This window comes from Gamsiella multidivaricata (assembly GCF_025024155.1).
Source record: "Gamsiella multidivaricata strain RSA 2152 chromosome Unknown BC939scaffold_55, whole genome shotgun sequence".
Lineage (NCBI taxonomy): Eukaryota > Fungi > Mortierellomycota > Mortierellomycetes > Mortierellales > Mortierellaceae > Gamsiella > Gamsiella multidivaricata.
Genome location: NW_026251763.1, coordinates 146,409 through 169,952, shown reverse-complemented (window position 1 = coordinate 169,952; position 23,544 = coordinate 146,409). Strand labels below are relative to the sequence as shown.

General features: G+C 48.9%; 8 protein-coding genes across 8 annotated transcripts; 4 read left to right on the top strand and 4 right to left on the bottom strand.

Annotated features, from left to right (window-relative positions):
- The first annotated feature begins 414 nt into the window (after positions 1-414).
- On the top strand, positions 415-2,508 carry BC939DRAFT_458786 (uncharacterized protein). Its single transcript, XM_051556647.1, has 6 exons — positions 415-710; positions 810-881; positions 978-1,052; positions 1,142-1,332; positions 1,443-1,638; positions 1,752-2,508. Exons 1-6 carry the CDS (start codon positions 464-466, stop codon positions 2,069-2,071), a joined length of 1,101 nt encoding a protein of 366 aa, XP_051409833.1. The 5' UTR covers positions 415-463; the 3' UTR covers positions 2,072-2,508.
- Positions 2,509-2,643: 135 nt separating this feature from the next.
- BC939DRAFT_530868 (uncharacterized protein) lies at positions 2,644-6,579 on the top strand. Its single transcript, XM_051561587.1, has 3 exons — positions 2,644-4,082; positions 4,187-5,027; positions 5,101-6,579. The coding sequence occupies exons 1-3, from the start codon at positions 2,799-2,801 to the stop codon at positions 6,297-6,299; spliced, it is 3,324 nt and encodes a 1,107-aa protein (XP_051409832.1). The 5' UTR covers positions 2,644-2,798; the 3' UTR covers positions 6,300-6,579.
- An 804-nt stretch (positions 6,580-7,383) lies between these two features.
- Positions 7,384-9,198, bottom strand: BC939DRAFT_399785 (uncharacterized protein; the record flags this gene model as incomplete). The annotated part of the gene is made up of 5 exons (XM_051552502.1): positions 7,384-7,892; positions 7,987-8,165; positions 8,265-8,503; positions 8,639-8,788; positions 8,899-9,198. 5 exons carry the CDS (start codon positions 9,196-9,198, stop codon positions 7,384-7,386), a joined length of 1,377 nt encoding a protein of 458 aa, XP_051409831.1.
- Positions 9,199-9,566: 368 nt separating this feature from the next.
- Positions 9,567-10,914, bottom strand: BC939DRAFT_458778 (ribosomal protein S10 domain-containing protein). The gene is made up of 2 exons (XM_051556646.1): positions 10,758-10,914; positions 9,567-10,617 (listed from the first exon to the last, which is right to left on the bottom strand). The coding sequence occupies exons 1-2, from the start codon at positions 10,841-10,843 to the stop codon at positions 9,741-9,743; spliced, it is 963 nt and encodes a 320-aa protein (XP_051409830.1). The 5' UTR covers positions 10,844-10,914; the 3' UTR covers positions 9,567-9,740.
- A 271-nt stretch (positions 10,915-11,185) lies between these two features.
- BC939DRAFT_505300 (uncharacterized protein) lies at positions 11,186-14,308 on the top strand (the record flags this gene model as incomplete). The annotated part of the gene is made up of 5 exons (XM_051560643.1): positions 11,186-11,232; positions 11,337-11,846; positions 11,965-12,309; positions 12,395-12,879; positions 12,978-14,308. 5 exons carry the CDS (start codon positions 11,186-11,188, stop codon positions 14,306-14,308), a joined length of 2,718 nt encoding a protein of 905 aa, XP_051409829.1.
- Positions 14,309-14,338: 30 nt separating this feature from the next.
- Positions 14,339-16,303, bottom strand: BC939DRAFT_458775 (uncharacterized protein). The gene is made up of 3 exons (XM_051556645.1): positions 16,020-16,303; positions 14,934-15,639; positions 14,339-14,841 (listed from the first exon to the last, which is right to left on the bottom strand). The coding sequence occupies exons 1-3, from the start codon at positions 16,098-16,100 to the stop codon at positions 14,486-14,488; spliced, it is 1,143 nt and encodes a 380-aa protein (XP_051409828.1). The 5' UTR covers positions 16,101-16,303; the 3' UTR covers positions 14,339-14,485.
- A 525-nt stretch (positions 16,304-16,828) lies between these two features.
- Positions 16,829-18,848, bottom strand: BC939DRAFT_505298 (uncharacterized protein; the record flags this gene model as incomplete). The annotated part of the gene is made up of 4 exons (XM_051560642.1): positions 16,829-17,023; positions 18,267-18,498; positions 18,598-18,625; positions 18,731-18,848. 4 exons carry the CDS (start codon positions 18,846-18,848, stop codon positions 16,829-16,831), a joined length of 573 nt encoding a protein of 190 aa, XP_051409827.1.
- A 665-nt stretch (positions 18,849-19,513) lies between these two features.
- BC939DRAFT_458772 (uncharacterized protein) lies at positions 19,514-20,151 on the top strand. Its single transcript, XM_051556644.1, has one exon. It carries the CDS (start codon positions 19,583-19,585, stop codon positions 19,952-19,954), a length of 372 nt encoding a protein of 123 aa, XP_051409826.1. The 5' UTR covers positions 19,514-19,582; the 3' UTR covers positions 19,955-20,151.
- The last annotated feature ends 3,393 nt before the right edge of the window (positions 20,152-23,544 follow it).

The following is a 23,544-nucleotide window of genomic DNA, read 5'->3' as shown; positions in this document are numbered from 1 at the left end:
TAGGCGATCACCGCGCGAGCCCACTGTATTTACTTTGATCGCCTCCAGGCAGCCTCGAATTGTAGGGATCTCCTAGGCTCGTCACCAGCACTGAGGACGGCGACAGTGCAGGTAATTTTCCAATATCAAAATACGGAAGCTCCGGAAATGGCTCCTGAATTTGGTAAAGTCGAACTTCGGCTGTAAGTATGGGGCGATTTGTTCTGCGATCTGTAGTCATTTTCGCTGCCTTGACCACTTCCTCAGGCACAGACTTTGCTCTGTCGTCCATGGCCAACGGCGCCCCTCAAAAAGCGTCTGTAATAACATTTGGTCCAGGAGCGAGACGAAATTTCAGCATTGCCGTAAATGGCAAGCGTGTGTGGTGGCACCAGTCAGATTCAGGTTTTGAGACCCAGGGCAATTGTCACAATTGAATTGCCTTCAACATCAACTCTTCGGTCAACGTCCGATCGCAATCGTAATGAGACCTGACCCACATAAGCAAGCGGCCTCCAGGAAATACCACAATAAGGTCAGGAGTCGAGGAGGTGGAGTCGCAGGGACGGCAGTGGATCCAAACGCGAGTTCGGCAGGGCACCGTGGCGGCCGCGGAGGCAGTGGTGGTGGCGCAAGAGGAGGTCGAGGAGGAGGCCGGGGAGGCTACAGAGGCAGGAGCAATGACAGTGAGCAGAAAGAAGACGAGGATGAAGGAGTAGACTCTGACGATGGTAAGAGCGTTTGGCTTTGCTACGTTTCTGGAGTATGCTTAAGGAAGTAGCGAACTTGATATCTGACAACAATGCGACGTTATAATGGCCTTATATTAGCTCCCCGCAAAAGCTATGCACGGCGCAAAATCGTCAGCAATGCCGATCGGTATATTGAACGAAATGAAGAAGGTAACGTAGCTCCTTGTTACGCGGCGCATTTTTTGATGAAGACTGCACTATCGAAGGAGGTAATTGATAACCAAATGCTGTCATTTCGTGAACTAGTTACCGAGGCAGAAGAGCTGGAGCAAGGCATTGATCGCCAGACGATCGCATTCAGAGATATGTTAAAGGACTCCGGTAAGGAAATACCCATCTGTTTTTAAACGTTACGTGATCTATATCCCTACAACTCATCTTACCTCGCTCAAAAACAATCGACTCTATAGATCAGAAAAAGACGTTCGATCCGGCAGCGTACTTCCGCTTCAAATCAGAAAAAGATGTTGACACACAGGATCCAATGGAGTCGCAACAGGCACGGAAACTGCTGGAGATTCGGCTAAATGATATTGAAAAGGCGCTAATGGCACTCTCAATCAAGGAGCGACTGAATCTTCGAGATACTGACGCCCAGGAGGTGAGTATGCTCGATAGACGCGTCAAAGCTGACTAAAAAAAAAATCAAAACAGCGCGAGGAATGGAGCCACTCACGCAACACCCACTTCTTGTCTATCCTGCCCTGTTAGCTGGATCGGGATATGCTTGGGAAGGTATCAATGTCGACCGGAAGGCCAATCGTGCCAAAGCTCGTGCGCGGCCAGGCAGCCTCGGACATTCTGATCAAACCCACATCAGCGGCTACAGGAATTACCTCCTCGCCCTCGAATACTCCTACAGGATATAACAAGGCAGCGCAGGGAATGCAAGAAGCGGCTAAGCAAGGTACAGGCACAAATAAGGGCTACCTATTGTTAGCAATCCAATTTTCTTCTCGCGTGTTCTGATCAATGATTTCCTATTCTGGCACACGTCCCTGTTCCGTTGTTGCTGAACAGTAGCCATGGATGATGATCTGGATGAACTGCTCGACATTACAAAGACCTATGGTAGCGCTCGACCCTCTACAGCCGCTTTGCCCAAGATCGCGGCCTCATCCTCGATCTTATCAACAAGACTCCCAGCTGCCTCAAAATCGACAGAGTCAACGTCCAGTGAACCAAAAGCTCGCCTGCCGCCACTGCTCTCGAAAGGAACAAGGACCGTGGGCACATCAGGGACGTCCACACCAAAGGGCCTTCCGCCTCTCAAGAGGATTCCACCGCGTTCTGGCGGAAAGAATGACGAGGAATGGCTGGACTCCGTCCTAGGAATATAGGCTGGACTCTGTACATATACGCCCAATAATAAGACAAGATGAGGCGATGCAGATGGATCGGATACGTACCCTGTCGACATTCAAATATGGGCGGTGCGAATATGAGCCCTTCCTGGCTATATTTGACCTGTTTCTAATGGCCCTAATGATCTGACGATCTTCCGTTCAATGCACAAACATGCACATGTGGCTATGTAATAAACATGAGCCCGGGTACAAGACAGAATGGGGAACTATTACAACCCACCGCCACCATGGTTACCTTCCCTATTCCCCTTCCTTGGATACAACCCACTTCGCAATTACACGCACGCCTTTTAGGCATGGTTTACATACAAATGTTTGAAGAAATGCAATATACATATTATGCTTGTGCATACATGCATTCCCGCCTCCCTCCGCTCGTGCCAAGTGAATAAACAAAAATCAAATATAGCCTGCTCATATCAGCATTTAACATTTAGCACTCAACAAACCCCAGCCAGGAAGCAAGGAGCCAGGAGTGTAACAGAGTGGCGAGCAGGGCGATGCTTAGTTCAGTCCAATGCCTCATAAAGACCCCTGTTTTCCTTGCCTTCTTTCTCTGTCGATCCCCCCAATTCTCTCTTTCTCTCTTTCTCTCTCTCACGCACATCCTATCCCTCTCCTTCTATTCCGTTGAGAAGGGAACAGCACACTCGTGTATTTTCACTCACTTTTGCCATTGCACAAAAACAACAATCATACCATGGCCTCCACCACACTCAGCAGACGCTCTGGTGTCCGAGCCCCCTCAGGAGCAGTTCGACCAAAGAAAATCAATCCCAATGCACTCCCCCGTCCAAAACAGCCAACCTCCTTCGATGTCGATATTGATGCCGAGTATGCCAGCACAACTGACCCCTCTGAGAGCTCCTTATCCCTATCTTCGGTGCACCAGCAACATTCAACAAGAGACAACCAACGCACAATCAACGAGGAGAATGAGGACATCCATACGCGTCTCCTTGATGATAACTTTTCTCGCGATTATCAGCCTAGCTTCTATTCCGCGCCCGCTCCCAGCAGCATAGACTCTAGCAACACACAGAGCAGCAACACGACTTTCGACAGGATCACAACGTCTCCCGTAGTGAACGACAGATCCAGGCACGGTTCAGCAACTGTGCGGTCGCTTTCCCCCAATCTTCTTTGTCGGCACCAAAGGCAACACACTCATACACAGGACCATACACACCAACTGCCGCGACAACTCCCACCACAGCATCCAGGACTCTCCTGTTGGAGCGACACCAGCAGCAGCAGTTCGCTCTTTCCTTCCTTAATTCCTACTCGGAGGAGCTCTATCAAATCGTACTCGCGTAGGGGGACAGATACGCCTCCGCTTTCCACAGCCGAGTCTTACCCAGACGAGGATGTTGACGAGACGTCGTCTCCCGTGGATGGCCTTCAGCTTCTTAACGAACGAAATGAACCCTACGATGAGGGCACCCCATACAAGTCCGGCGAAGAGGATGGCCAAGACAATAGTCAAAGAAGACACGCGCAATGGTTCGAAGCTGAAGATCAAAATCTGAGCGACGGCAATCAGAGCCTGGGACACCTTCAGGAACACAGCAGTGATGATAGCCGCCGCTCATCGGTCCCCTCATCGCCACTCATATTTCCGGCTCCGCCGATCATCAGCCACAGAGCGCCAGCACGAATCACTGACACTATACCTGCACCTGCGCCCGCTTCTACCTCCGAATCAGACAATGCGGAACAAGTGCCTGAGAGCACCGAGGCAGTCAAACACTATACGCATGAAATTGAAACCCAGGAGACATTGCGACGTGAGCGCACAAGAATTTTACAGCGCACAGTTGTCAGCAGCTACCGACAGATCGACTACAAGGATATCACCGGGGTTGAACCGCTCAAGAAGGGTGGATTCGGCGAGATCCATAGAGCAGAGTGGTCTAGGCTCCAGGTTGTTCTCAAGAGAGCATTGGTGGAGCACAACGAGGGCGTAGAACAATTCGATCAAGAGGTAAAAGAATATGGCCATTCCCACACACACACCCAGCCACCGAGCAGAAGCTTGATAAAATTGTCAGGTTCACTGAACTGATGTATTTTCTTTTCCTTGTCCAGCTCGAGATCCTGAAACGAGTGCACGACTATGACTTTATCGTGCCCTTTTACGGAGTGACAACCGACCCAAGGACGGGCGTCCGGTGCATGGTTATGAAGTACTGCTCCAACGGCAATCTGTGTTCGTTTTTGGAAAACAATCACAGTAACCTACCCTGGGAAGAACGATATCGACTGTCGATTGAGATCACCAAAGGACTCGAGTTCCTTCACAAGTCAGGATTCTATCACCGCGATCTGCATAGTGGCAACATTCTGTTGGACGACAAGATGACGGCTATGATCTGTGATTTCGGTCTGAGTCGGTCTTCTTCCAAAGAAAAGACTAACGACTTGTCTGCAGCCGTAGGCGTGGCTTCATTCTTGGCACCGGAGCGTTTTCCGACACAGAGGCCGATGTACTCGGCTGCATGCGATGTCTACAGTCTGGGTGTCATCTTTTGGCACATCTCTTCAGGCAGAATCCCGTTTGTGGCTCGACTGCGCGATCCACGACTTTTGAGAGAATTAATGGATGGAAGGCGTGAGGAGATAATACCGGGCACGCCGCGCGAATATAGGGACTTGCTGGTCAAGTGTTGGGATGCCATCCCAACTAGGCGCCTTAAAATCGACGTGGTGATCGATATTCTTCAGATGCTCATCGAAAAGCTATCGGAACCCGTTTACCCAGTACAGGTGGGCTTTATGGTCCCGAGCAGTACAACTTCAGCTGCACTGCCAGTTCCCCCACAGCTGGAGCCAAAAATGGCGAGTCTAGAGCGGGCTTCCAACATGCTGAACAAGATGGTATTTGATATCAAGGATCCAATCATGAGAGAAACTGTGGACTATATCGATCGTAAGTGCAACAAGAAGCTTACGCGCTAATTTAATTAGACTATGTTTCTAACCGTTCAAGTCTTGTTTGATAGGCACGCGCGCACGATTCAGAGACCAGCGAACGCTACCAACTCCATACTCGTCTACGAACCCACCGCAGACGCCTGTCTACTTTTGTCCCCTCGTGGGCGATATCGCTGCACTCAACTACTACCTCGCATATCATCGGCCCTACAACCCCATCAACGAGTCCAGTATGCAAACTGGCGACACGGCCCTGCATCTGGCCTGTTTGTTTCTGGAATCACCTTTGGATACCATCAAGGTTCTAGTTGAACTCGGCGCCGATATCAATCTCGAGAACCTGCAGGGTTATACACCCGTCATGATGCTGGTCTCGTCCAACACGCAGTATTGCTACGAAGCGCTCAGGTACTTTATCATGCGAGGCGCCAAAATCCCAGAGTATATCCGCAAACCGATCGCCCCCATGGACAACGCTCAGATCTATGCTCTGAACCTTATAAACGAATCGCGGCAGATGCACTTGAACGGATCAAGGCCCATCAACTATATCAGACCGCCAAGGAACCGATGCATTGGGCAGCCTAATGAGCAGAACGAGGAGCAGAGCCAGAACCAGGATCAGAACCAAAAGCGGTCCCATACCATGCAGGGCCGACCACTATTTCACGTCGTGGCCGCTATGCAAGAAGACTACCGCATCTTGGACTGTCTCCGTGAGGCTGGACTTAAGCCTGCAATAGCCCATGGTAGTGACACAGCACTCATCGCCGCCGCAGCACATTTACAGATCAAGAATATTGAGTGGCTGCTCAACAATGACCTGGATAGCAGCATTGAAAGCAATGTCACCCGAGCCATCGCCGTCGTAAAAATGATCTATGGATCGAGTCCCGCTTCTTCCGAAGAGCGACATGCCCCAACAAGCAACGCCAACAGCAATGAAAATAACAATGTCAGTGGCATCAACAGATATAATGGTCGATTGCTCAGAAGAATGGAACCGGGCGACATTCGGGAACTAGGGAAATACTCCTGGGCTGGGGTTGCGTACAGGAACACAAATCAATTCAGCAAAGATATGGTGGGGCCCGTCTTGCAGTTATTGGAGCAATGGACTGGCCATCGACGCATCATTGCAAGGAGGGATGTTGCTGCCAAACTGAGGCTCATGGGTGGCATGGGATTTCACCCTTTGATACCAGCAGCCAACGCTCATATCGCCAACGGCTTTGGTCATAGCGTTGTATCATCCATGGCATATTAAAAGCCAGTCAGTCCATTTTCAATCCTTCTTTCACCGTTTTTCGCTAATGCTCCGCCATTGAATTTGCGTGTTTTTTCTTTCTTATTCGACAGCCTATCTTACATCAGTTGGCGTCGGGTACTTTCTTGTGAAGGTGCAGCTGTCATCGCGATTGCTGGCCACTAGAATAAACTAGTTTAGCGTACCAGCTGGTGAGACAGGCATTTTAAAATGGTCCCAAACATATCATCGAGGGTCGTATCCGTCTCACTGATCGCCTATGTTATACATTGAGGTTCACAGAATAAATAAAATATATATGTATATGTATATGTATATGTGTGTATAAAGCTCACATGGCAGTAGAAGATCGATGGTAATCTGTACCAGGTTGGTCTTTGAACATCCCAGTGCTCTCCTTTATTCTTGCTGTAAGGTTCCGTCCGAACAACCTACTGACGTATCTTGAACAGTTTTCTCTCGTTTGAACTTGCTCAAAAAGGTTATCCTTTGTATCAGTCCCTATGCTGTTTCACTAATTGCGTGTGCCATTGGCCGTGTATCAGAAATTTTTATTGCTGGACCTGGGCGTGCCTGGACCAACGTGGCGGTTGCACATATTCGCGCAGGTCTACTTGCGCGCCTTTTCCATGTCCTGATTAGGGAAGCTGCAGCTTGTGGGGGGAAAGAGGCGCGTGAGCATCAGTTGCTGTACCAACTGCATCCTCTCCAACCCTTGTAAAGTGTGTATTACAGTCAGACGGAGGTAATTCAAGCAAATTTACTTCGATAAAGTTCGGGACCCCAGAGGATGAGTCCAAGAGCAGCCAGGCTATTAACCTTTAAAGCAGTCAGCAAATCAATTAAATGGCAATAAAATGATTTTTCTTGTGTCAAAATACTTTACTCGAGTCGACCATCATTATTCTCGAAGGCCGCTCTCATGCTGTTGTCTATGGCGGGTCGAACTTCTTGTTGGCTGTCTTCCCGAAGATTTTTTTTTTTTTGTAAAAGTACAAAGTACATGCGAAATGCAGAAAAAGAAAGGACAATAACACTGCGTGGGCATTAAAAATGAAAGCAGAGAAATAAAAAAAATGGTACTTTAGATGTAGGCGCGGCTGTTATGCTTGGCCATATCCATAACGCGGACTCCCCTGGTCAAGGGGTTTTTCAAATTCTCGGGCGTAATAGTCATGACGCAGGCATAGGTTGCCTCTTCAATCGCATCCTCCTTTCCAAACACAACCTCGCGCGTCAGACGATTACGGAAAACAGTGACCTCTTGGGTATTGAACGAAACGATGAGCACAGGTACATCGTTTTCCAGAACCTTGGCGGACACCAACTCGACATTACGAAGCTCCAAGATTTTGCAGTCGCTAACGAGCCCCTGAGCGATCTGGTTCTGGAACCCGGCCGTCAAGACGTTATAAGTCGCCTCCGAGCACCACTCGTTCAAGGTCTCAGAATCCGTATTGAGAACGGCATCCATGATCTCGGGAATGATAAATTCGCGACATTCCTTCATAAAGGCATCCATCTTGAATGAAGGGTCGATCATCTGAAGAGCTTTGATAGTCTTGGCGTTCTCAGTCTCGTCCAGCATAGATACTAATACATGAGTAACACACCACCGATTAGACGAAACCCATCAATTTAAAGTTGAAATATTCAGGGCCATGCGCTATTTGCTGCTGCTGCTTACCCCAGACGTCCGAGATCTTGTCAGTGACCACGCGAGCCCAGGCAACGAAGACATTATCACTGTCCTCATAGCTCTTCTTCATGTTAAAGACGCCCTGGACAACAGGGTTCGTTTCCTTGAATTTGCTCCAGGACTCCTTCCATGCAGAGTCCTTGTGGAGAACCATGGACTCACCAGCACTAATTCATCGGAAAATTACACGTGTACCGATACCATGTTAGGCGGGAGATCAAGCATATAAAGAATACATATATCAATAAGGTTCAAACGGATCTTACTTGACATCTTCCTTCGTTTCTGGGACAGCTGCCTGAGCGGCCTTCTTAGCATCCTTTGCAGAATAGTTAACATCCAGTCCACGAGCACGACGACGAGCAGCCTTGGAGATGTATCCTCCATATCTGGACTCTGTGTCCTGGATGACAGTCTCTACTGACTCCTTAACGTTCTTGAAGTATTCGTTGTCACGGATGGGCTTTGTAGTAGAGTCCATGGTCTCGGCAAACACCTTTCCGGTCTCAGAGATCTAAAAATCACAAACAAACAATTGTACGATTAAGAACCTGCAATCATTCCTAAATAACACACGAATTCATGATCATTCTGCTTTCGAGTGGAAGATATTATGTTGCCTGGAAGTATTCGTGCGTACCTTCTCCTTGGATCCCTTAACGAACTCGTTCTCAGCAGCTCCCTTCCATGTTTCGCTGACAGTCTCTCCTATCTTTCCTGTAGCTTTCTTCAACTGCTCTGCCGTCTGCTTCAACTTTTCTGTTGCAACGCCAGCTGAGGCAGCGCCGTCCTGATGATGAAATGTCCAGATCAGATAAATCAGTGTTAGTTTTTCGGCTGTGACATTCAGTTGTGGATCGGTGAACATTCGAAAGCGACCAGCCATCTTCGTCTTCTTACCTTAGCCTTCTCAAAGGCATCCTTTGCCTTCTTCAAAGCATCACTCTCTCCGACCTTCCCGGTCTCGTCCTGCAATTTCCTGACGGACTCCTGCAGCTCCTTGTTCTTCTTGATCTGCTCCTTTAGCGTCTCGACGAATTTGCCGAAAGCACTCTGAGATTCGTATCTGGCAGAGATCAACGGTGCAGAGATATGGCGACCAGTCGGGTGTGCAGACAAGCGCTGTGATGGTACGAGGAGCGAGCTGGGGCGAATAGCCTTGGCAGTTGTGGAGGAGACGAGTGATCGGAGAGCAGACATGGTTGTGTGCGAATGTTGGGAAAGCGTAAAGATGAGTGTTGGGAAGGAGGGAGGCAAAGTTGTCTTCTTCCTAGAGTGCGGAGGATGGCCCGAGGAGATCGAGAGTTCAAGAGGGGATTAGAATGGAGCGGGATAGAGAGAAGAAGAGTTCCGATCCCGACGGTCGCTTTATGCGTCCTGGCTGCAGGGCAAGAGTTCTGTTAGATCGGTGGCTTTTGGTCTTTTTCTTTTTCTTTCTCTCCCTTGGACCCATAAAAGGAAATACCTACTTCGATCCGATCACTGATAGTAGTACTTCTGGGGCACCAGGACCCCCACAGATGCTATCCATAACAATGCCCTCATACCAATAATGGCATCTTCCAGTCGTCGATCAAGAAAAACACAATTTTATTACATGCACTCTTCGCTGTTGGTGTTGTGGTCCTGCAGTTGCGCAAAGATTCTAAAACACGATAGTCGATGCAACCACGTCGTATGATGCTAGTGCCAGTGGTGGCGAAGTTATTGGCGTTGGTGATTATGATGGGGAGGTCCACGATTTACTGCTTGTCTGGTTTCGTGGCGGTCTCCGAGACGGTCTTCTCAACCGCCTCTGAGAGGTCAGAGTCGAGTGTTGGGGATGCGCTCACAAGGGGTTCGACTACATCAGAGATGTTGGATTCTGTGGGCTGATCCGGATTCACGAGTTCTTCGGCGTGTGATGACGATTCCTTTGTCGATTCCTTTGTGTTGGTGGTAGAAGTACTTGCTGAAGAAGCGTCGCGTACATTTCTGTCATTTGTAATTTCCTCTTCGCCGCCGATGTCCTTCATCATCTCCGCCAAGAGTCGGTCTGCAACGATCTTGACCTCCTTGGATGGCCCCTGGCTTTCGCTTGTGGAGATGTGCTCCGTATCAACGGCTCCAAAAGCCTGCTCTGCATTCTTCATCGTCTCGGCCACAGATCGGTTCCTGCTCTCACCCTTCTTGGCCTTGTCCAGTCTCTTCTGTCCTACACCCAATTCCTCGTTCTCCCAAATCGTAACCTTCATACCGACTCCTCCCAACGAGTTCTGATTCAAGAACTGAACCCAACGACGGACAACGTCTGGGTGGCTGTCCTTGATCGCCAAGAGGCGCTTATGTGTCTTCCTCTCAAAGGTCTCCTGTGCCTTCTTGTAGATAAAGGGCGATTTGTTGACAGTCCACTTGGAGGTCTGGACAGGCAAGGGAATGGTGCCTGAGCAGGGCATATCCAGAGCAGCGGCAGCACGGCGAGCAAAGTCGGCAAAGAATTCCAGTTGGTGAGGGAGATAGGATCGGAGATGAAGGTGAGCGACGGTGATGTTGTGGGTGGTGGGGATCTGGATAGGTTCGCCGTACACGAGGCGGTCCTCCTCGGACAGATCCTCGGGCAGCGTGTTGTTGACAGGAGTACTAAATAATCACGAAACAAAAAAGAGGAACCGGTTCTTGAGTTATGGACCGATATCCGTACCCTGTACAAGCTTCAGCATCCTCCCCCGGTGAAGCAACAGTGCGAAGTGGGCCTTGCACGAAGTCGTGTTCTCCTGTACCTGAAAGAGCGGGTACCGATCGAGGCAAGTCTCACGGCATTCAGTCCTCGTGCGGACAATCCTGTCTTGAGTGTGCTCAGCATCATTGGTTGCAAGTGGAGCGTGCGATTCCCGTAGAAGAAGAGGGGTGATTGAACGGGTAGGGGCTACGGAGCTGATTCACGACGACCGGGCGGGGGTGGTAGAGATCTCCAAACAAAGTGGCGCCTTTAAGAGCCGTCACGTTTATTTACATTTCAACCTTCGCTTCTTTTTTTTTTTCAGCTTCAAGTGCCTCCAGCTCCTACTCTTCCTTCTGTGGTTCATTGGCCTCGCCTCCGTTCACATTCACCTTCGTCTGAGCACTCGCGCTATCCACCCTTCTTTGGCCTTCTTTCACTACAAACTGGAGGGAGAGCAAAGAACACACAGCTTCTCTATATATCAACATGGCTGCTCAAGCACCGCCTCAGGGCAAAATCCACTTGAAGACCAGGTAACTAGGCCCTCACGCCTTTTACGTTTTTTAAATCAACTTGAAGCTGTCAGTATCAAGGAATTTGGAGGATAAATCTAATGTATGCTCTTTGTAAAAAATAGCTTCAAATCTACACAGACTATCGAGTCTATCTACACCGGAGGCAAGGTCTGCATATCTGAAGACGAGCAGTATCTCATTACTACAGTGGGCGAGGATATTGATGTGATTGAGATCAAGACGGGAAAGAAGCTGTGGAGACTTAAGGGAGACACAGAGATCATTACTACCTTTGCAGTGACACCCGATGGCAAAACCCTTGTCAGCGCCAGCAGGAGTCTTTTGCTCAAGACGTGGGATCTTCGCACAGGAACACTCACCCGCAGCCTGAAGGCTCATGAGGCGCCCATTATTGTCATGGCCATCGATCCAACCTCAACACTAGTGGCTACTGGATCGGCCGACAGCACCGTTAAGGTCTGGGATATTGCAGGAGGATTCTGTACACACAACTTCAAGGGACATGGAGGCGTTATCTCTGCCGTACTCTTCCACCCTGATCAGTCCAGATGGTGGCTGTGCTCAGGAGCTGATGACTGCACAGTGCGTGTCTGGAATCTTAAGACTAGGAAGTAAGCATTCCTCTCGTCTCTTTCCTTTGTCAGCTTGGCGTTTCTTGGCTTCAGTCCATGCACATGTCATTCGGGGGGTTACTCAATAATGCATCACTTTTTGGTTTTCGAAATATAGGCCAGTCGCGGTGCTGGAGTCTCATGTTTCAGTGATTCGCGGATTGGCCGTCTCCAACTCGGGCAACACATTGATCAGTGGATCTCGCGATAAGGTCGTCAATGTCTGGGATTTGAGCACCATGAAACTCGCCACTACCTACCCGATTTACGAAACACTCGAGACGGTCGGCATCCTGCAAAAATCAAAGGCTCAGACCATTGGCGACAAGGACGTCTCGGACAGAGAGATGTTTTATACTGCAGGAGATGCTGGTATCATCAGGATCTGGGATCTACGATCTGGAGAGCTGATTGCCAAGCAGAAAGAGGAGCAGGGAAGCAAATCAGGGATCTCGGATGTCTTGTAAGTCTTAATAGGAGGGGCCCTGCGCATGGATATGGTGTTTAACCCAAATTTGGATCTAACGCAACATGCTATGACTATATAGGTATAATACGCAATCGCAACAATTGGTGTCAATCACAAGCGATCAGAACATTTTGTTCTTCGATATCGAGAGCAACCTGAAGCGCGTGAAACAGATTGTCGGTTACAACGACGAGATTATTGATGTTGCCTATATCGGAGAGGAGGAGACACATTTGGCAGTAGCTGCCAACAGCGAACAGATCAGAGTCTTCAACTTGAAGGAATTCGAGTGCGATCTCATCTATGGACACTCAGATATTGTCATTTGCCTGGACAGGAACTCGGATGGAACACTTTTAGCATCGGGCTCGAAGGATAATACGGCCAAGGTCTGGACCTTAGATCTTGAGAACGAGGATGCGGACGAGAGATACAAGTGCATAGGAACATGTGTCGGCCATACAGAGGCCATCGGTGCTGTAGCCTTGACAAGGAAGACGGACGGACTCTTGTTGACAGGATCTCAAGACAGGACAATCAAGTGCTGGGATCTGAGCACAGCCGGTAAGTATCACTAGCAGAACTATGCGTCATCATTTCTTTCTTCATTCTTTACTGAATAGCAATTCGCTTACAAGTACATATTTCTTTAATTCTTTAAGATCTGAATGAGCCTAATGAGGAGCACCGATTCAAGTCCCACTACACTATCCAGGCGCACGACAAGGACATTAATGCCATCGCCATCGCGCCAAACGACAAGGTTTTCGCTACCGGCTCGCAGGATAAGCTGGCCAAGATCTGGAATCTCCAAGAAGGAACACTAATGGGAACTTGCAAGGGCCATAAGCGTGGTGTCTGGTCAGTCAAGTTCTCGCCAGTCGACCAATGTTTGGCCACAAGCTCGGGCGACAGGACGATCAAAATTTGGTCCCTGAACGACTTCAGCTGTTTGCGGACGTTTGAAGGCCACACTAACTCGATCCTCAAGGTCGATTTCTTAACTTCGGGTCTTCAGTTGGTCTCTTGCGGATCGGACGGATTGGTCAAGCTATGGACGATCCGTACAAACGAGTGCGTGGCAACTCTCGATAATCATACGGAAAAGATTTGGGCACTCACGGTGCGCAAGGACGAGAATATGGTCGTGACGGGAGGTGCGGACTCGATGATCAACCTTTGGGAGGATTTCACCGAGGTCGAGTACGCGGAAAAGAAACAGGCCAAGGCGGACCAGGTGCTCAAGGAACAGGAGCTGTCAAACTACCTTCAGCGCAAGGACTGGAAGAACGCCATTACACTCGCGCTCTCTCTGGAGCAGCCCTTTAGGTTACTGCAGCTCTTCAACCAGATCATGCGTGATCGTCCCGAGCACGACACATCGATCACTGGTCTGGTGGCTGTGGACAAGGTTCTAAAGGGTTTATCATTGGAGCAAATTGCGAAGTTGCTGGGCTATATTCGTGACTGGAACACCCATGCCAAGAACATGCGTCCTGCTCAGACAGTACTACATGCGATTTTGAGGGAACGTAAGGTGCAGGAGATGACCGAGGTGCCCGGTATCAAGGACCTCTTGGATGGTCTTTTGCCGTATAGCGAGCGTCACTTCCAGAGAGTTGAGGCTTTGACAGTTCGGAGCTATGTAGTCGATTACACAGTTCAGGCGATGGATTTGATGAGTATGATGGGCGATATGAACGACATGGGGCTGCAGGGTGATGAGATGGATGGCGATGACGAACGTGTCAGCCTTCGGGCGCAAAGGAAAGCTGAGGAGGAGCGAATGGCCAAGGAGAGGCACGATGCCTTTGCGGCAGCCCGAAACGCAGCAGTAGAGGCGCCCATGACCAATGGAACCGCTGTCGTTGTTCAGGAGGACGATGAGGAAGAGGAAGAAGCTGGAAAGGAAGGAAGCGAAAGCGGTGATGAAGATAGCGGTGGGGAGGACAAAGAGGAGCAGGAAGAGGACAGCGACGAAGACATGGAATAGCACACATAATCCATCCTTATCAATAGACATTCTCACTTTGCATTTCATTTATTCTTATTATCGCTCAAAGCGGCGTGAGAAGCATTGCCAATGATTATGAGTATTTTGCTCTGTATTTTTTTTTTTTTTTGTGCAGGATATAAATACAAAGCGACTACAGCTGCTGATAGTGGTATATTAGGAAAGCATGTAGGAGGCAAGAAGAGCGGCCCAAGAGAGCATGGATACCGAAAGCTGACTAACATTGATCGCCGCAGATGGCTGAGTCAGTTTTTCAGGAAAGACGCCGGGCATGTGATCGTCCGTCAGGTCTGCGGCGCTACCATCGACAGATGGCGTTGAGGAACTGATACTACCGGCCGTCATGCTTTGCTTCTCCTCAAGAACCCTCAGCCTTGATGACAATCGCAACAGCTCGTCGTAGTTGGTGATTGATTTGTGGAACTCACTGTCGTATCCATTCATCTTTTCAACCAGACCAGACAGCTGCATCTCGCGCTCTCGCAGCGTTTGCTTAAGGACGCGTTCGCCCTCTTGAAGGATAAAATAAAAAAAAGGTCAGTTACAGGAATAAAAAAAAAAAAATAGCTTGGCAATCGAAAGTAGTCCATTAAAGAGAACGTACCACACTTGCGGCGATAGTTCTCTTCTGCTTTGTGAAGTGCGACCTGCCAGTTCTTGAGCGAACCCGTGAGTTCCTTGACCTCTTCACGGAGCTGTCTCGTCACGTCCGGTTGCGCCTCTGCTTCTACGCGTGACTGTCGTTCCTGCAGACCAGCGACTCCATTGCTTTGATCATGGCCCATTTGGCTATACGCAAATTGCAACTGCCGGTGCATCAAATCCACCTGTTGAACTAGAAACTCGTATTCCCTCTTCCATCCCTCGCCATCCTGACTCGTTAATTTCTGTACATAGCCATTGACTTTGTCCAGTTCTTGGTTCAGCAGCTGGTTCGTCCGTGTAACATAAGCGATCTCTGTCTCCAAAGAACTGATACGACTGTGCATCTGAATCCATTCTCGCGTTGGTATGATAATATCGGGTACGTTTGTGTCTCTGCTTGTCAATGCTATTGACATTGATGTCTGGCTTGGTTGGTCTTCTCGTTCTTGCAGCGCCCACTGCTGATGGTAAGGGTAACCATGGTCGCTTTCGTCGTCCTTGGCATCGTCCTCGGGACACTTGTAAGCTGCAGCAGGATCGCTGGCCGACTCGAACATGCTATAGGGATTGGTGCGAAGCAGGTTCGCAAACACATCCTGATTCTGCTGTGGGGACAGCGGTGGCGAGGGCAGCGCTGAAAGGCAAGCCCTTTGCGATCCTTTCGTCTAATGACATTTCAAAAAGAGGAATAAGAAAGGTGTTAGGGAACTCGGTTTTCTAGAAACGAGTGGTGTTTGTGCGCTGAGGGAAAGCGGGAGAGGATAAAGTTTTGCCGTTGAGACATTCCCGCACGTTGAAGATCGCTGCCCCTGAAAAGATGAGCAACGTCGTTCCTACCAGCGCAGTGCAATTGGTGGCGTAAAAAGAGTGGGGCGAGACTGAAGGGAGATCACAGATGTTGATGGCAAATCAGATCGATTCGAGATCAACAGACACCTCAAGGGACCGAGTCGCGCTTATTCACTCGTGTAGTTGGGATGATTGGCCACACGACATCAGCCTTCCATGGTGCTCACTTTGAGCATTTCCATGGATATTTACTCACCACAGAAGTTCCGGATACTTCGGCTAAAGAGCCGGCAGCAGAGCCTGTGGAGATCAGGACAGTGGGTCGCTCAGAATTCATGATCAGTATTGTTTGAAGAGGCTTCTTGGTATGAAAGTGGAAGTTGGAGATAAGCAGGGAGGGCAGAGCGACAAAAGGTAGGTCAGAGGTGGTTTGTGAAGAAGAAAGAGAAGAGAAGCATATGCTGTCTACTGTACATGGCAGGATGGAATATCGATTGACCCGCACATGGTCGTGGATGTACTGTTGTTGGGGTCTGTCTATCTTCCTGCACGAGGGCTTTTTTTTTTTTTTGTGCCTCTGTTTGTGCCATGCATGCAGAAACCAATGGTTCTGTTGTGTGCTGTTGATCGCGGTACAAAAAAAAAAACTAGGTTGTGTCCCCGTCAGCGCTGCCTCTTTTCCTCGCCCTCCCATGTAACCAAAGGCCAGCAGACACCCGACCTGCCTTTCTCAATCTTCTTCTAAGAAGGAGAAGTACGCCCACGCAGTCGAGCTCTTCGTCGTCGCTGTGGCTCTGATCCATTGCCAAACCGCTGCTGCTCTCAAGGACCCTTCGTTCATGGGAAACTAGAAGTATAATCTCGAGCGTTCATATCGCCCTCGACATCATATCTCTCTGAGTCTGACGGGCTGCTTTCTGTTTGTTGAGTTGTCCGCATGCCATATATCCTCCTTTCGTACTTTATTGATCCAAGTTGAAGACCAAGTTCTGGACATGTAGTACGCCCAGCATTGTAGAATCATCACATAGGTCTCTACTCGAAGATCGGGCACCAGAAACTCTACTACAGCCCCGATACTATGGCCAAGTTCAGTCCATCAAAAAGTTCCCGATGATCTTCCGCGTTTTGGGCCTTCGTTCTGCTTAGAGACTTCATCTCTACAAGCACAATCGAAAGACTTTCGATTGAGAGGCGAAAGTTCAGGTAAAACCTTCTGTCACTCCTGTACTCGCTCCTGCCCTTGATAATGTTTCCGGCCTAATGAATTGTAGCGTAGGTTGATTTGCTGGATAGATCGTCCATAAACTGCTTGAAAAATATTGCTAATGAACCTATCGTTCCAGAGCGCCGTCCCCGTATATAATTCCTCATAATCCTGCCTGTCGGTATCTTGCATCCAAACAAACTACTCGAATAAACTGAGGTCGCATACCCGACTGCATGAGCGACCCCCATCCCATCGCTTTGAGATTGTTTTCTGTTATCAAATTAGAAGGCTCCCATGACGATACTTGGCCGTATATAAAATTCTGTAGTGTCAATGAGCTTACATCTCCTGTATCTTCGGATTATAGATGGTGTCCTCCTTCCAAGTCGTGGGCTATTGAGATACGTTGACATCTCTATCAGTCCGATGATGGGCAGAGCTGGTTTTGGATGAGGGTGTGCCTTGTTCTTAATGAGAAGGATCAAATGTCTTCCATTGATAAGAAACCTATTAGATACCGGTCATTGCAAACACTCGAGTACATTCAGCAGGCTACATATCTTCAATACGTTTATATTCATCTTCACCGGATGAAACTCAGTGGGAAGAGATCTATGAGAGCATGTGTTTACAGTGCGTAAGCCCCGAGCGATAGGCTACAGTGAATACGACTGAGGTGGGAAAACCAACGTATCAGGCGAGCTGGATCTGCCACAACCAAAGACCGGCAGTATCTTGTAATGAAGGTTATCTGCTCGTGGTGCGAATGGTATAAATGATACTATTGGTTACTATGGAAAGGGTTTTTGAAGGATGCTGATACAGCCACTACAATCTTCATTTAGTTGAAGAGAAAGATTGCGAAGCTGTTTATTTGAAGAGAAAGGTACCTGGGGATGGCGCTCGACAGTTACGGAAAACCTGTAATCCGTAACGTTAAATATTCTAGCAACAAAGGAAGAGACGAATGGTGACCAAGCAAGCGTCGGGCTCCATATCCTTGCACCTAGATCTCATGTGGTTTCGATGTAGGTCCAATGGACCAAACAATCGAGGCTTCGTCAGAGCTATGCGATTCAGAGCAGGAGGGTCCGCGCTCATGCTCACATTCCTATTGCTTTGATATGTCGACCAATCTAGTTCAAAAAAAAAAAAAAAAAAAAAAAAAAGAGCAGACTACGGATGATCCCCTGCAGCCAAGCGCAAGCCCGTGGTCAGGCACATAAAAAAGAATTAATGATACCATGTGCGACCCGTTGACTGAAGAAGGGGAAGCATAATATCGAGGCATACAGAGGCAACGATTGGTTGCAACAACTCTAGCACTCTTGCGACTTTGCCCAGCAGTGACGCAGGAGGGATCAACCGGCGCGCCAACGCGAGTTTCAGCATCATGTACTGTCGAAGCACTGATGCCTTGGAGCGATACGAACTTCTCGCTGGTGCTCGTTGGATAGCTGCAGGGTCTGCCCAGGTTTCTGATCCTGCTTCCGTAAGAGATTTACGCATACAGCCGTAATAGTGGCTCATGCATAAGCAAAAGAATTCTGAAGTCCTGCGCTAACTCTGTGAACTCCAAGAAAAATGCGAAAGGCGATAATACAGTGGCTGCTTCAGTCCTTACGGTGGTCCGGTGTGCCTTGCTAGGCATACTGGCGGAAGGACAGTGGAAGGAGTAGTTGCAACCAAGGATTCCAATGGTTAGTCAGATAGCTGGAGCTTAAAATGCTACACCAAACAAAGGAATACTTGCATACCAAGCTCCAGAGATCGATCGTCATGCAAGACACATCTCCCGCGCTCACTCAATCTGTCCGTTTGCTCTGCCTTCAGATCCAGAATGACCGTGATCAGCCCCTGGAGTATCGTGGTCATCGTCAGTCTTTTTGTTTTGGACCGTTATGAGAGTAAAAGCAGTATCAAGTGCAGTGGTAGCAAGGGTATATTTTATATAGAAAAATCAGTCAGTACTGCGCGATTCAGGGCAGCAGGATCCATGTTGCTGTGGTTGGTTGATAAGTTCAGCTTCAGGTTCAAAGTCCAGGGCCTCGTTGCACGCAATTGGCCTTGGCTCTAGTAAAGGATAAACGCGAACTTAGTGCCTGTACTCCAAAATCTCATTTGGTAATCGAGTCTTTCTATCTTTTAAAATAGGTCTTGAAATTTAAAGAACACTCCAAAGATCAATTGTTGTACTGCGATACGCAGAGGTTAAAGGGAGATTCCAAAACAAAAAAACCGACGGTATCATTAAGTGTCAGCTAAACCCATAGATCGGAAATAGGGTCCAAAAAATCGGCGAAGGTGAGTTATCATGCAGGTGAATATCTAGTCTACGATACTTCTCCCTATGCGTACTCTTCCGCGCTAGGATAGTCTAATGGTGTGGATCGAAGACCAATGATGTTGCCATGACATCCAAGGACCTAGGTCCAGTAACACTCTCCTCAGCTGTATTCTACAGCCCAACAGTGGACGACACTTTCACTTCTGCATAAATAGTCGGTACACACCTTCCATTTTCTCCTCCTCATTAGCAACCAAACACTCGCCTCTTATCTCTCTCTCCTCTTCAAGAAGACCAAACACCACCCATATCTACTCTAACCATGAAGTTCTCAGCTACCATCGTTGTCCTCGTTGCCTTGTTGGCCGTCTCTTCCGCCCACAAGACTAAGAGCAGCAGCTCCAGCACCGCAACTGGGTCGGTCATCACCATTGACCCCATCTCAACCGTTTCCTCTGGCAGTGGCTCGCCTACCACCACCGTCGAGACCGCGACCTCGACCGCGACCATCACTGTCCCAATCGTCACGAGCATCACCATCGGTGTCCCCACCATCGTTACGACCACCATCGCTACGACCACCACCGGACCTCAGCCCACAAGCACTCCCTCGAGCGGAAACGCCCTTGGCGGTCCCGCTAAGGCTTTGATGGCCCTCGGAGGTGGAGTTGTCGTCCTTGCTCAGTTCATGTAAAGCAAGAGAACGCGCTTTATCCCTCCTTCATCAATATATATAATAGTACATATCTCCCTCACCCTTCTCTGAACTCCTTTTGTAAAGTAAAGTTACATGGCCACGAACACTAGCCTGGCTATCTTTCATATATGTATATCTCTACACAAAAAACATTCCTTTGAGTGATTGTTTGTATCCAAACCCATAATTTCAGGAGCAATAAAATGATGCTGATCTTTTACAGCAATCGTCGTAATGAAAAAAAAAAGAAATGTGACAAAAAAGAGCGGGCGAGTACGTACGAATACCGATATTGGCCTGTAACTAACTGTTCCTAGTTTAACGGAGACGCGCGTAAAGATGTGTTTTCTTATGCAAATGGTTTGCCAATCAACTTCCACGAATCCCATCCAACCCCTCTTTTGGACCTTCCCACGGAAAAAGCTTAAAGCAGCAACGCACGGATGTTTGAAATGACGCCGTCAAGAGATTTCAGCGCTTAACTTTCCAGCTAAATCAGCTGCCTTTCTCATCTGCCATTACCACCATCACTAGTTCATGAATCGCCACCCATTATCAACACCAACACCACTACCACCGCCACCACTAGTTCCGGTCCTGAGCTTTGAGGAAATGGATCACGGAGAAGAGCTTGAGTACAAACAGCAGGAATTTTGCAGGAGAGGCGATCCTGGCGAAGGATATGACCCTAGCACGCCGTTGAACGTCCACGACCTAAACTCCTACAAGGAGTACGTCCCTCCACCACTCAACGAGCATATGGCACCCGCTCCTGCCCTTCATTTCGACCGCTCAACTTCCATGGGTTCTGCTTCCGCGGGCAGGACTCTGCAGCGCTCAGTGTATTTTGCCGGGCATCATCCCACCACTCCGTCCTCGAGGCCTTTGTCGCGTTCATCCACGGTTTCAAATCTCCGTCCGACAATGCCATCCTTGGCTTAAATGAATAATGTTGACGCCTGGCAAGAACCAAGAAACTTCACAACAAGGCATGTCAACACTTCGCAGTCGGGCCCGGGTGCCAGCTCGTCTCGGGCATTCGCATCATCGCCGTACTATAGCGGCGATGGCCGAGGTTTTCATCCTTCTGACTTTGACCACGGTGCTGGTACCCCTCCTACTCTACAGCACATTAATACTGGAAATACACATCTTCATCATGGAAGGCATCCTCCTCCTTTGCTTTCACCTGCCTTGAACAACCCATCGGGCGATATGGTACAGGTAATATAGCTGTAATGGTATTCTTGCCTGATTTCCAAAATCATGCTCTGACTTGTTTTTGCTCATCCTAGACTCAAGGCATCCCCATGCCACATCTTTATTATAGACCAGTTTCTGGGGAATTGATGCAAAGTGCGACGGGGCTCGAAATCTACCAATATCGAGGATCTCAAGTGATCATCAGTTCACCAACCTCCTCCTCCACGGCCTCGGCATCTATGCACTCCGTCAGGTCGAGGCAACGACCCAATATCCAATCGCCTGCAAGTATCACAAGCGAGCTGACAACGGACCTGGGCATGTTCTCTCCGTCTCCTATCACAACACAAGAGTGGGTAGAAAATTTAAGTCTGCCTCTAGGAGAATTACCGTCAAATGATATTCTCTCAACGGGGCCTGTCACATATCATCCATTGATGCAGGCACATTCGCGGAAGCTCGTCAGGACGCAGAAGTATTACATGCATTTTTTCACTCTGGACGAGGCCAGTAACAGGGTAAAATGCCGCCTTCAGTATCCCAACGGCGAACAGTGTGCAGCCTCGTATGCCATTGGGTCGACAACTCAAAATCTGGAAGGACACTTGCGAGACAAACATATGGAAGTAAGCCAAGCAATTGACCTCTTTCGGACCTATCAAATGGATCACCGGGAGCGATTGCAACAGCTCAACAACATCGATACTGGCAACAGCGACAGCAATACCAATGCGGGGACTTCGAGGCGTAAAGGAAGGACGATTTCAAAGAGAAAATTGAAACGAAAGACTTCCAGATCACTGTCAAGTGCCAAATTGCCCGGCATGTCGGCCGAAAAAACGCAGGAACTCTCCCTCCTTCTCACCTTGGCGCTCACAGTATCTCAAGTGCCGCTCACGTTTCTCAAGAACCCTTACTTCAAGAAATTCATGAGCAAACTGAACTCGGATTACAAAGCAGTTGGCGGTTCGTGGCTCCTGTGTTCCGCTCACAATATACAGCTTTGCGCCGCCGATGCGTTGAGGCTAACCCCAGGCGCAGACGTCCTATTTGGCAAATGCAACGTGCTCTCTTCGCTCATTCGGAATACTTCAGGAATCAATCGTGTTCTTACGAAGGAGCAAGTGTCGGACTTTGGAGGACCATTGGGCGCTTTGACGGTTACCCCGACTCGATGGAACTCGAAGCATGCTATTGCCATGCGCCTCCTAATGCTGCTCCCGGCACTCAAGCAAGCGGAGGAGAAGCTGAGCGCGTCGACTGCCAAGGAAGACAAGAAGTATTTGGCAATGCTCTGTGGCGCTCTTATCACGGATGAGGAAGTTAGCACCTCGAAAGAGGTACTCGATGTACTTGATCCTGTAGTGTTGTTCACAAACCAGATCAGCAGGGAGAAGACATCGACAATTTCTCAGATCTATCCTTCCATTTTCGACATGATCAACAAGCCAAGAGAACCATCAACAGTCGATGCGACTGCATTACAGGCCAGCCTTGTTGAGCAGCTGCAGAGGCGATGGCCAATGGACGGCATTCCGCATGTGGCCCTCGCTTCAACACTTTTGAATCCTGCAGCGGCATCGCATGGCATGTTTTCACGTTCAGGACCAGAGACACTTCTAGATAGCGCGAAGGAACAGGTTTTTGCCACGTTCGTAAGGATGGCTGGAAACTCCTGCCTTCTTCGCGGTGACCCGAGGGCAGAGCAGTATGGGCTGAATGCCAAGGACTTCCACGAGGACATTCGGGACGACCTCGATCGATATCTGAGCGACGTCAGTAGAAACAAGGTAGAATACGCAGAGTACTTTAACCACCCAGAGGACTGGTGGGTCAAAAAGGGTGTTAGGTTCACTCTCTTGAAGATTCTTGCCCGGGCTGTCTTGCACATCCAAGCGTCGTCGGCAGCATCAGAGCGTCTATTTAGCTGTGCCGGCAACCTGTTCACCGCAAAGAGGACGAACATGTCTCATTCACGTCGTACTAGCTGGAAGAGCAGCTAAAAAGGCGGAGCAAAAAGCCGTTCTTCAGACCCAACCCATTCTGATTCTTCAGGTTACGTGAAGCAGGTCGAAGTCGCCCTTAATCAGGAATTGGAAGTGAGAATTGATCCAGTGAGCTGAAAAAAGGAAGGCACAAACCGTTTGGCGAACCAGCACAAATCTTTTTTAGAAGCAGCACAAACTTTTTATAGAAGCAGCACGGACCTCTTGGCAAAGCAGCATAGGCACAATCAGCGCACATGCTGGTTCACATAGCAGAGTCTTCTTGTCTTCGTACCACCTTTTTCCACACAGCACACGCAATTCTGCGCTTCAGACGTACTTTGCAACGGCCAGTCAGAACGAATATGACAACGATTTCCCTTTTGACGACGACGATTA